General features: G+C 43.3%; 1 protein-coding gene across 2 annotated transcripts; it reads right to left on the reverse strand.

Annotated features, from left to right (window-relative positions):
* Window positions 1–3,153: 3,153 nt before the first annotated feature.
* Window positions 3,154–9,586, reverse strand: LOC125544389 (disease resistance protein PIK6-NP-like). Of its 2 annotated transcripts, none has more exons than XM_048708060.2 (4): window positions 9,369–9,586; window positions 7,496–8,789; window positions 7,144–7,404; window positions 3,154–6,951 (listed from the first exon to the last, which is right to left on the reverse strand). In XM_048708060.2, exon 4 carries the CDS (start codon window positions 6,843–6,845, stop codon window positions 3,495–3,497), a length of 3,351 nt encoding a protein of 1,116 aa, XP_048564017.2. In that variant the 5' UTR covers window positions 6,846–6,951; window positions 7,144–7,404; window positions 7,496–8,789; window positions 9,369–9,586; the 3' UTR covers window positions 3,154–3,494. The 2 variants fall into 2 exon arrangements, with proteins under 2 accessions (XP_048564017.2, XP_048564026.2); XM_048708069.2 differs by lacking the exon at window positions 9,369–9,586 and adding an exon at window positions 8,999–9,328.
* Between the last annotated feature and the right edge of the window lie 2,905 nt (window positions 9,587–12,491).

Consider the following 12,491-nt stretch of genomic DNA (forward strand, 5'->3'; position numbering starts at 1 on the left):
TACCCTTTCCCCATCAAACTCCATCATCTCTCCTTGCACATCTATGAAGAACTTGTGCCTCTCCTCCTTCTTCACCTTGGCAGAAAAATGCCGATCCATGCGATGAATATTTTGCTCGCCGCACCATCACGTGCAACCCTCTTCTTCTCCCTCACGTTTCCCATCACTGTTGATTCCATCTTCGGCATGGTGGATTGTACATTTGCCCCTGTCATCCAATGCAATAGATTGATTGGAGCTAGTGCCATCATTTTTCTTTAACTTTTTGGTGCTATTTTGGAGCTCCTTAATGATGGTTTGCCACTTTGTTTTCTCATTCAATTTCAACCAACAATATGACAAAGTGAATGGCTTCTTCTTGGTTTGTTGGTATAAACTCGCCGCCAAAATTGCATGGCTTTGTACTCCAATGCACTTTGGTTCTGGTCGATTACTTACCGTAACTGATAGGTCCCAAACGTATCTATTTTTTCGAAACACGTTTGCTCTTGATTTGGACTCTAATTTGCATGATTTGAATGAAACTAACCCGTACTGACGCTGTTTTCAGTAGAATTGCGATGGTGTTATTTTTGTACAAAAATAAAAGTTCTCGGATTGAGCTGAAAATTTATGGAGATTATTTCCAGAATATATAAAAAATAACGGCGAAGAGAACTACTGGAGGGGGGCCACCCAGGAGCCACGAGCTTAGGGGGTGCCCACCCCCCAGGGCGCGCTCTATGAGCTCATGGGCCCCTCGAGCCTCCGTTTGCCTTAATTCCAACGCTATAAGTACCGTCTCATGGAGAGAAAAATTAGAGAGAAAGTTACATCGCGTTTTATGATATGGAGAGGGGCTGTTAAACTTTCTTCTTTCTAAAAACTGGAGGCGGCTACTTTCTTGTCTTGGGAGAAAAGAAAAAAAGGAACAAAGGAAACCAAACTAAATCGGGGCTGCTGCCTGGTGGACGATGGGCATGCGACTGCCAGCAGGAAAAGCATATACGCTTAGAGTATCTCTAGCACTGCCTGGTGAAGTGCATTTTTCCGACCCTTTTATGGGATAGTTCAAAAAGACGGCCTGATCAGGTCCGCTAAAAAGGGCCTGGCCCGTAAATTGTTTAGGGGAGGCCCATAAACCGCTCGCGATTCCGGTATGTATGTCGGCTGCAGGTCGATTTAGGGTTCGCTTCCCGTTTCTCCCCCATCCACCTCCGCCATGAAACCTCTCCTCCGACGAGAAATCCCTAGAACTCCAGCTACGATTTGCGGACCTTAAGACATGTGGTGGGCAGGCACTCCCGTCAAGCCAAAGACTCCAAACCGAAGACATTAGTCTGAGGAAGACCCCGACTTTGAAGACAAGTTCAGGGGCTACTGATGGTGTCCTAGACTAAGGGGTAACAACCTAGTTGGCCCACAGTCCCATCTCATAAGGTCCGAGCTAGCTTATGGTTCGCCCATCTCATAAGGAAAGACTCCGAAAGCCCCGAACCCAGACATGATCAAGACGGTCTCTGTCAAAGATTTGACATGTACTTCAAGGACTACTTCACCTGTCAGCATGTTTATTCCTAGTTGGCGACCGACCATGTGTATGCCTAGATACCTCCGGTTCCTATATAAACCATGGGGTTCAGTCCATGGAGACAGAATGACTACCTACCTTAGGGTTTAGACACAATATACAATCTCAAGGTAGATCATCATGTACTCGATACTCCATCATCAATACAATCAAAGCGGATGTAGGGTTTTACTTCTTTGAGAGAGCCTGAAGCTGGGTAAATACTGTGTCCCTTGTCTTTTGTTCACCATCGATCCTAAATGCATAGTTCAGGACCCCCTACCCGAGATCCGCCGGTTTTAGTACCGACAATAATCACCCCCTAATAAAAACCAAAGAAAGTAGTACAAAGCGTTGTACCGTGTTCATCCTAAAAAATCTAGTAGTACAAAGCGTAGTACAACACGTGTCAGCTATACTGACACCAAAGTACTTCAAATGCATGGGAGCAGGGATAGCTTAGTACTCCCTCCGTCCGGGTTTATTAGCCCCCCTCTCATTTTGGGCTAAAATTTGACCAATAAATTTAAGTAATAAAATATAAACTATATGTCAAAAAAATGATAGTTTAGTAAGAAGCAACATAGGGTGGTGGTTAAAATTTACTTATTTGGTAAGAAGCACTTGCCTGATGTTTCTGTTGCTGGATAGACATGAATTTTCTGAACCACAATTGTCTGTTGTGATACCAATAAAACTTCAGTGGATATATATGTTGTGTTCATGGGACTCTATCTAATGTAAACACCTGGACTGGACGCTACCGCTGAACCTGATGGCTGCTGCAACATTAACCATTCCATCACCTGATGTTCTGAATAATTCAATCATCTAATGCCCTGAATAAATCGTTGCTTATTCTGACATCCGTAATGCTGAATAACTCCATCATCCAATGCAACATGAACCATTTGTAATACTGAACCCGATCCAATTGTTCTGAACTTGAACCAATCCCATTGCTGTTAAAACCTGGATTAAATTATTTAGCAATGCATTGTCCAGTCCTTCGTGTATTACTTGCGCGTTATGTGTAGCTCCTGTAATGCAATAATTTACACGCCACTCTGCCTTCAAATATAGGTGTGGTGGTTCAGTAAGGTTTGGGTACCAGCCTGGGCCTGGCTGGTTGTTCATTTCATCCGTTGTTGCAACCGATCTAATCGCCGTCGATCAGTTTGTTACCATGGGAAAAAAAACAGACCAGAAAATCCTGCTATACTGGAGTAGAGTTGTGCACTCCACATGGATAACTGCTTTGGGCAATTATGGTTAACCACAAACAGATAAGAAGAAAATGGAGAATTTTTTAGGAGTATAACTGAAAGAAGCGTTTTGAGAATGCTGAAACGCTGTACTGGGTCGAGGGAATGATGAACTTTGTTGATAAGAGAAGAACTGCAGTTGGAATAGTGATTTTTCATATAACAAGAAACATGCTCATATATGCATCCAGCGGCTGGATGAACCGACACTGCTGGTAGAATTCAATCTTATATGACGGATCCGTCTGACAGGTATTAAACTTCAAATTAAACAATGGTAGGGAGAAAGAGGAAAATTAAGAACACGAGGCAACAGAAAGTCTCAAACAACAAAACAAATATGAAATTATAATTGTTTTTTACCTAATATAATGTCAAATATGTAAGTACAAAAATAGACACCAAAGATGTGGCTCATGCATTTCGTGGGCTGCTGTGCTAGTTTAGGACAAATAAGCATACACCCACGCTCATGAATCATGACACATTATCGTTACATTCAGACACCCCTATTGGCTGTATAGAAATGAACTCGCGTTTTTTTAACACAAACAGATATACGAGCATAATCAAGTTCACACACAAAGCAGAATCATAGTAGAGCTTGAATGAATGGATGAAGCAATCCTTGATGACCACATTGTAAGGTTGAAATCAAGGAACCATAGATTCACTCCTGATTAGCATAATTCCCATATTCCATTGGTATCAATGAAGTTTGGATGTGCTTCTATGGCTTGTATCACTTGATCTGGTAGCCTGACACCATCATTGAACACCATTTCCTTCAACTTAGGAAGGTTGTTGATTCCCGACAGAGACACTATCCCGTCGATGAGCCAGGTGATGTTTTCAAGCTTAGGAGCTTCTCCAAGTTCAAAGTTGATGTCGGTGATGCCGCCCCCCTCAACGACAAGATACTTGAGATTTTGGAACCCATTAGTCTGGATTATAAGCTTTCCCTCAGTGTGTAAATTAACATGCTGGAGCCTGAGGCCGCGTAGGTTGGGCAAATCTGCGAGGGATTCCATATCATTGTGGTCTAACGAGGTGTTATGAAGAGTTACCTCAGCAAGTTTGTGGCAGCCTCTTGCGAACAATGGGAGAAAATGCCCATACATCGTGACTCCACTGATGCTCAGGATTTCGAGAAGCTTGGGTGTGTTTTTACAGTGTGCACTGATAGCATCGGCTGCAGGTACGTCAGGAGGAGTAGCAGCCTGCCTGGTAGGCGGAGGCTTGATCTCGATTGACAAAGACCGAAGGCACTCATTCAGATCGCTAATCCCTTGGAGTAAGTTCTCAAGTTGAGCTTTCCAATCATAAATGGTCACACCAAGAACCCTTAGTTGCCATAGCTGGCCAATCTCTCTCAGCTCTGTAGCATGATGTTTCGAAGCCTGTACATGGGACAGCACTTCCAGGTCCATCATTTTTCTGACCTTGTGAGGCATCTGGACAGTGGAAAGTGTGCTAGCATCACCACCACCAGTGCCGGTGTGACCAGCCAGCAGACGCTTTAGCTTCAGTAGCATGAGCAGTTTTGTGGCGCAGGCATTCATAGGAGTGTGCCGGATGTCCAACACCTCCAGCTGCTGGAGCATGTTGATCTCCTTCGGCAGCTGAGTGACATCTGTGTTCCTTAGGCTCAGATACTTGAGCAGTATTAATGAGGTGCACACATTCCTGAGCCATCGTTGGTTATCCCTAAGGGATGGACAACCTTCCAGATCCAGGACCTTGACGAGATTTAACTGAGATGATGCTCGGGATGGTTGCTTCAAGAAGTTGAGGATGCTATCCGAGGGACGGAGCCGGATGTTGCTGAGAACGGAGAAGTGGCGAGCCAGGTGCCAAGATAGGCGTGTGTCCAGAATGTGTTCTTTCCTGGCCATCCTGGTGATGAAGTTGTACACTAGTGGATGCAACGTAATGCTCTTGACCTTCCCTGCAGTACCAATGTCGCAAGGACAGAGAAGCCATAGGTCGGCAAGTACCTCAAAACAATGCTCAGCCTGACTGACTGAACTGGGCCAGTCTTGTCTAGTTATCAGTCCTTCCGCAACCCACCGCCCAATTAACCTTGTCCGGTTTATCTTCTCGTCTTTATGGAAGATGGCTAGGTACAGCAAGCAGGTCTTGTATTCCCTAGGCAGATCATTGTACGAGAACTTGATCATCTTGTAGCCATTGGTCTCCACGGATCCTTCAAACACGAGGCTGTTGCTCAATTTGTCCAGTTCTTCTCTGCTCCTCATTGGATTGGCAAACAGAGCATGGATGAACATCTTTATGCAGAACTCATCCACCCTACATTTCTCCAAGATCTCATGGTAGATTTCAGCGCTGTACTTCTCGTCATCATTCACATGCCGATTTGTAAGTTGGAGTGCTGTTTCGCGATAGTATTCAATAGAAGAGTATATGATGGGTTCTGTCCCATAGCAAAACTCGTTGGCCCTCTGCATGTATTTTGTGGTAACTACCACTGCCATTGAACTGCAACCCAAATCTCGCAAGGCCTTTGAAGTCTCATCCCATTTGTAGCCAGAGGCATTGTGGAGAACGACCAGTGTCCTTGTACCCTGCAGATGCTCTCTAACCCTCCCCACGGTTTCTTGAATTAACAGATGCTCTTTGATCCTCTCCAGGACATGTTCAATCATCTCCCTGCAGTCCTCCTCGCCTGCCAACAGCTGGTCTTGGCCTGATTCTCCCATTGATTTATCTAGCTGATGAAGTGACACTGGCAGCAGCAGCTCCGGAGTGATCTGCACATGAATCTTCAACGTGATGTCTTTAATATTTTTCACGATATGATCCTCGCCGGCTTGCTTATTTGTGGCTACTTTTGCCTGTGTGGTGTGCTGCTTGGGAAGCAGCTCCTGTAGGATGGCTATGTATTGGCGATGCTCAACACCAATCCTGCAGGAACTCGATTCACCCGTTGATTCCAGATACCTTTTCATCTTATCCACTGTCTCGTCAAGGATCTTTTCCTGGGTTTGACTTTGATCCTCACCGGCAGTTGCATCCTGGAGCAGCACCCCCAAGATGCCACAGAGTACTGCTAAGGGTTCAACCGGGTAACCTTTATTACCAGCTTTCTCCAGGTACTCTTCGATCTTCTCCTCGATTTTCCTAATCTTCTTGTCGATAGCTTCCTCACCAAATTCTTCGACGGATTTGTTGGATTCCTCTTCAAGGTTCTCCAAGATATCACCAAGAAAATCCCAGGGTTCTTGCAGGCAAGACCGGTCATATAGAGAGAAGATGTGGTCGAATTTTTCCTTAACGGCAACATGAGATAAAGCTTCATTTGGTATTTCGTTTCCATCCTCTTCATCTGGTGCTGCAATGGCAATGGCTTGGAATGGACCATCCTCTTGTTGTTGTTCAAGCCAGCGGACTAGCTTTTCAGTGCACTTGTCAGAAATGCGAGGCTCGGAAAAGGCTTGCTCCCTTCGTGGATCATCGCTTATCATCCGGTAGTAGTCTTCTTCGAAGTCATGGTCTCCTTCGGCTACAACTGCCCTAGTAGCTTGGAACAATGTTGATGACGACGACGCCTCCATCAGCTTTTGGTCGAAGTCCAGCTTCGCCGGGACCTCAACGCCGTACCTGAGCCGCCGCTCCCCAACATCACGAGCCCGGGCTTTGAGGTCGCGCAGCTGGGTGGCTGCGAGGTGCTGAGCGAGCGTCTTCTTCACGAACCAAGGCACCCACCACACGTAACCCAGCAGTATTCCTCTGGCACGGTAGACTGCCGGATTGCCGCGCCGTAGGTAGACATCGATGCAGTTGCTGCAGTCATGAGCGAGGTCGCGGACCTGCTTCATCCACGTGCGGACCTGCTCGTCGTGCTCCCCGCTGCGGGGCGTCTTCCTGGCGAGGTGCAGGAGGAAGCTGTTCATGCTCTCCATCTCCTCTTTGATGAACTGCACATCGCCACGGACGCCGCCTAGTAACTTAGCCTCGTCATGGATGACGCCAAGCAGCGAGCGGACGGCGCCCCCGGCGAGCTCAGCCATCACTGGAACTCAACTCGATCGGAGAGTCTCCACCGGTGCGACCGTGATTATGCGCTGGCTTATCTTAGCATGGCGCATGCGCATATGTGGATCATGGATACCATACCTGACAGGATGCAGTGGGTGAGACACAAATTAATAGGATTCTTGTGATGTGGTGGACACAAAAATGAGCTAGCAAGTCTACATCAGTCTTTTCTATACCACTCCAGCTGCAGTTTTTTATCATCACAATACTTCATTACGTTGCATCAAGCAGAGCTTAAGAAAGTGTTAGGGAAGTCAAGCACTTTCATACCTTAGGTGGAAGTCAAGCGCTACAGCAAATTAATGCACATTGGAGACCTTCTCAAGAGCAGCTTTGCGTGGCCTTGAGGTCCATGACCCCCTTCTTAACAGTATCCTTCTCCCTCTGCTTCGAGGTTGTACTCCTTGAGGAGCAGCTCGCTCAGCTCGGGGAGGACCGGATGCCCAAGCCCAACGCCCCCCCTCTCTCTTTCTCTCAGTCTCTCAGGCCGGCCTGCTCGATAGATTCTTGTTTCTGATTTGCCTCTTCCACCTGTATATCACGGTGCAGTTAAGAGTAGCATTATCAGAGCAGCAGCCAGGGATCTGGAGAAGAAGATGGATGTAAAAATTAAGGAAATTACCCGGGAAATGAGGCAGCAGAATGATCCACCAACACCGATCCAAATGGCAGACTAGCTAAGGAAGAACAGCAAGAAGAAGAAGTATGCAGGAGAGGCTTAAGAATTAGGTGCAAGGAAAATGTAGTTACTCACTCCACCAGTGAGGAGTCAAGCGCTGCAGGAAATTTAATGCTCAGTGAGCCTTAAGTTTTCACAGACTCAGACTATGCTCCCCCCTCAGCCAACATTAATCAGACCATGGATGGGTCCTATGTACCATATGATACACACAGTTACACACTGTGCATCAATGTTCTGGTCCATCACATTAACTACACTTTCTGTGTCTATATAGGACAGATGATGGTCATACAGCCGATTTTTTATTTATTTTCTATTATCAGGAATTATTCGTGCCATTCGAGAAAATATGTTTAGAGGAAGATTTGCATGAGAAAACTGAGACAAAATAAAATATAATCATACTTCACAGAGGGGGTGTAAGTGCAGGTAGATGAACAACACCATAGGTTTAACCGCAAATTAATCAAATCCTTTTAGAGCCGGTACTCAATCAAATGTTCCAAGTGAGAAAAATCCAAGGTAGGGAGCTAGGAAGGCAGGAGGAAAGCAGTCTCTGCCGTTCACCCTGCGCAGTGAGTCCGGGCAGGCATGAGGAAAGGAGTGGATGAGAGTCTGTGCCGTTCACACTGCGCAGTGAGTCCGGGCATGCAGCATGTGCCTACACAGTAGGAGCAGTACGGGACACGAATTGAAGGGAGAACGAATTAAATGCATGGACCAGGCCGGAGGAGGATTCTTTGAGCTTATTTCAACTACGAGGGGCTAAAGTAATTTCGAATGTGATAATCCGATAAAATTTCAGATGTTGAGTTAAACATACACTAATATGAAAGGTCATTCATTAGGAGGTAAAAGAAAATACCTCTTCTGTTCTCTCGTGCAGTGAACATGATATGATGGGGTTGCACGTTCTGACAAGTTCCAAAGTTGCACATACGGATTATACTACGTACCAATTTTTAATCAGGATGAATATGCATGACATTCTAGTCAAGTCTTTCCACAAGATTTGCATGTCAGACTTGACCAGCGGATCCAAGGCTAACTAAGCTAGGTGTCAATTAATTAGAATTGCAACTAATTAAGAGAGTTTACGATAGTGCTCACTCCATTTGTAGCGAGTCTAGTGACCAAGTGAAATTCCTCTTTGGCTTGAGCTTGGGGATCGTTCTCTTTTTTGTAGGAATAAAGCCCCAGATTACAAGTAAAATGCTACAAAAGTACCACCAGCCTGCAAAAAAAAGGCAGCATATAATTGAAGGATGGCTACGTGATAAATAGGAAATACATATGCATTGCTACATGCATTCCGCAACAGATGGAAAAACAGGTCTCAACTTTAGTATGCTTGGTGAAAGAGAGGCCCATCAATTCAGTATACACAAATTATAAGGTAGCAGAATGTAGAGTACAAGTAGATTACGAGATGCAGAGTTGTACCATATGCAATAAAGTGATGTCTGGGGATTGTAATAAGCTCTATGTCAGAGCGTAAACAGTTCGGTCAAAACCGATTGGAAGCTCTTCAGAAATCAAGCAAGCAAGCATGCCACAGGAATTGGCTAGAGGAATTAATGGAACCACAGAGTATGCTTGGTCAGTGTCATCTAAACATGTCCATACTTGAACAGCCTAGCTTTACTAATTCTGGCATTGGATAATTCATCAACCAATTGGAGGTTGTTTCAGGCTTGCCGCAGGACCACCAATCCGATCCATCAGGAGTGTCGCCATGTAAGAAGGCATTTCAGCAAACAGGACATGTGCGTGAGAAGAAAAGCACCGTGCGAAGAAGACAAGGGAAGTGTACCAGTCGGTTCGGAGAAGGGGGTGAAGAGGCAGCCACCAGCGTTCCATCGGGAAGGAAGAGAGAAACTGACGCACCGTCGCCGGCCCGAGGTCGGCGGCGGGCGTCGCCGCGACGGAGGTGGAAGGCGACCGCGCGGGAGTCCTCCCATGGAAATGAAGAGCAGAGGTCGACGTTCGCGCCGCGTGGGGATTGAGCTTGGGTGGGCTGTCGGCCTGTCGCCGAGTCGCGGTGGGGAAGAGAGTGCTTCACTTCCTCAGCCCAGTCTCGTTTGCATCCGCCCTGAATCAAAAATCAAAATAAATACTAGGAAATTTTAAAATTCAATGCATGGTAGACAATTTGACCGTGAGGTCCATTTCAATTTTCAGATCATTTGGACATCTGAACAGCTCTTGACAAAAAAAGACAAATTTGAAGTTTATAAAAAAGTTCAGTGTTCATGTATTGTTCTGACCCGATTTGTCCCTTTGCTAAGAGCTCCTACGTCTAAATGATCTGAAAATTGAAGCGGACCTCATGCAGCAAATAATATATCATGCAATTTTTTTTTGGAATTTTTAGAATTATCTGAGTTTTTTGTGAATTATTTTTTGACTAGATGCAGATGAGTCTGGGCACCGAATCTCTGCACTCCTATCTATGTATCAACTACCCCTATAAAAACACGAAGTGCGGAGATCCAAATCTATCCTATCCATCCATAAAATCCTACAGTCAAAAGTCATCCAATCTTTAGCGCTAATTGCAATTAGTGCCGACGCAACTCTCCTGCGTCCCCGCCCCTCAAGAAAAAAACCACCCCTCGCTTGACACGACTCCCATGCGCATGACCACGTCACGCACGTGAATGGTTTTGGACATGACGCCATTGTGGGCGTGTTCAAGGGTCGTGAGAGCATCTACGGTATGACCTAGCAAATTTGACCACCTAAATATTTATGCAACGGGATGAACTCACAAACAGTGTCAACCATCTTTTTATTTGCCTTTTTAGACAACCACACTTCTCATATTCTTACAAATACATGCACGTCTACCATATACCACAAATTCATCCTCAATTCGACAAAACTAAAATAAACCATAATTCAACAATTCATTACATCCCAACAAAAAATTCAACAGATGATACTAGTTCAACATTTTTTATAAATTGTTCAACTTTTTTTAATACTTCCTCAATATTTTTTAAATACTTGTTCAACATTTTTTGATACTTATTCAATATTTTTTAAATACTTGTTCAATAATTTTTAAATACTCGTTCAACATTTTTCAAATGTGTTTTTGAAGAGTGTTTTTGTTATTCTTCATGTTGAAAAATGTTGAACAAGTATTTGAAAAATATTGAACAAGTATTGAAATGTTTAATAAGTATTTGAAAAATGTTGAATAAGCGCTCGAACAATGTTGAATGCGTATACAAAAAATGTGAATCGCATATTAAGAAAATGTTTTTTGACATATATAAAAATGTAGAGGGAAAATAAAAATCGACATAAGAAAAAGCAAAAAATGGAGAAGAAAAAGGGAAACCAAACAAAGACAAAAGAAAAGGGGAAAAATAAAAACACGAAGAAAACCGAGAAAAATTGAAGAAAAAGAAAAAAAAAAGAACAGGAAAAGAAAGTAAACAGGGTAAAACCCAACTCATTTTCCTTCTAGTAGGACGCGTTCTACATGGTGTACAACAAGTTGATTGTGGCGTGGTGGTTAGCAGCTCTGGGAAGATACGTCGCTGTAGGACCATTTAACTCAGTATATTTCAAAAAATATGCCCCATAGTGGACCAGTCCAATACTGTAGCGATCGGCACGATAGTTTCCCCTCTCCTCACTTAAGGCGAAAATAGGGGTGCCCGTTTGATCCGGTCTCGCTTAAGGGAGCCCCTATTTGACATTCTTTGCGTCAAATTGGCGGCGGATCACACAGGAGAGAGCGAGACTGGGCTGGCCCATCGAGAGGTACAGCAGGACAGAAAAAAGATAGCAAAAACCACTGTGACGACCGCGCAACATAAAGAACTAGTACTAGCATAGAAACTGCTGCTCCACTATAGCGAATTTGAATAAGTTAATGTAACGACCTAGAAATAGTTACTGCAGTGATAGTTTTTTTCAAGTATACTTCTTTTAAAGTGTGTAATTTGAAAATGTGCAAACAGTTTTTGTATTTCTGAACAATTTTCGGCAAAAGGAAGTTTTTTTTGAACGTGTGTACAAAACATGGAATTCTGAACAAATTTTGAAACCACGAACATTTTTTGAATTCTTAAAAAATTATTTGAAAAGAAATAATTCATGAAATTCCAAACTAAAATTCATAACTACGAGCATTTTTAGAATTTATGAACAAAAATTGAAAAATATTTCTAAATGTTGGAACTTTTCATCAAATACCGAACAAATTGTTGGAACCACAAATATTTCTAAATTTTGTGAACATTTTTTGAATTCTAATTGTTTTTTTCAAGAATGTGATCTTTTTTTGAATTTGTGAACAAATTTGAAATCATGACATTTTTTGAATTGTAATTGTTTTTAAAAGAACTTGATATTTTTGAATTTGTGAACACATTTTAAAAATATGAACATTTTTTAAACTCCTGTACATTTTCTGAATTTTTGAACAAAATTTTAAAAACAGGAACATTTTTTAAAAATTCTTTCACATTTTTCGAAACGTGAACATTTTTTGTATGTCTGAATTTTTTTATCAGAGGAATATTTTTGGATAATATGAACTAAATTTGAAAGTTTGGAACAAAACAAAGTATAAAAGTAAATTTTAAAAATGCAAAAACAAAAAATAAATAGAAAAGAAAAAACAGATTAATTCAAATAAATAAAACAAAAAAATGAAAAATAAAAAGAAAAACCAGGAAAAAAACTGCTTCCCAAAACCAGTCCCGAACCTTCACAAAACTGGTCCTCTCGAACGCACAGATTGGCTGGCCCATTCGATCGATATCTGTGTCTAGGTCGTCAATCTGCCGCAGAACGCGGCAGATAGTATTTTCTCTCGCTTAATGCGAGACATACGGGCGCACCGTTTGGGAGGAACATCCTATCTGCCGCTCGTTGCCGCACGTTGGCGGAGGTTCGCACAGGCCGAGGCGGGTAG

This window comes from Triticum urartu, chromosome 1A, assembly GCF_056163025.1.
Source record: "Triticum urartu cultivar PI428250 chromosome 1A, HENAU_Tu73, whole genome shotgun sequence".
In the NCBI taxonomy this organism is placed as follows: domain Eukaryota; kingdom Viridiplantae; phylum Streptophyta; class Magnoliopsida; order Poales; family Poaceae; genus Triticum; species Triticum urartu.

Bases quoted from the DNA above. Each gene is read 5' to 3' on its own strand.
- LOC125544389 (XM_048708060.2), bottom strand. From the start codon at position 6,845: ATGGCTGAGCTCGCCGGGGGCGCCGTCCGCTCGCTGCTTGGCGTCATC.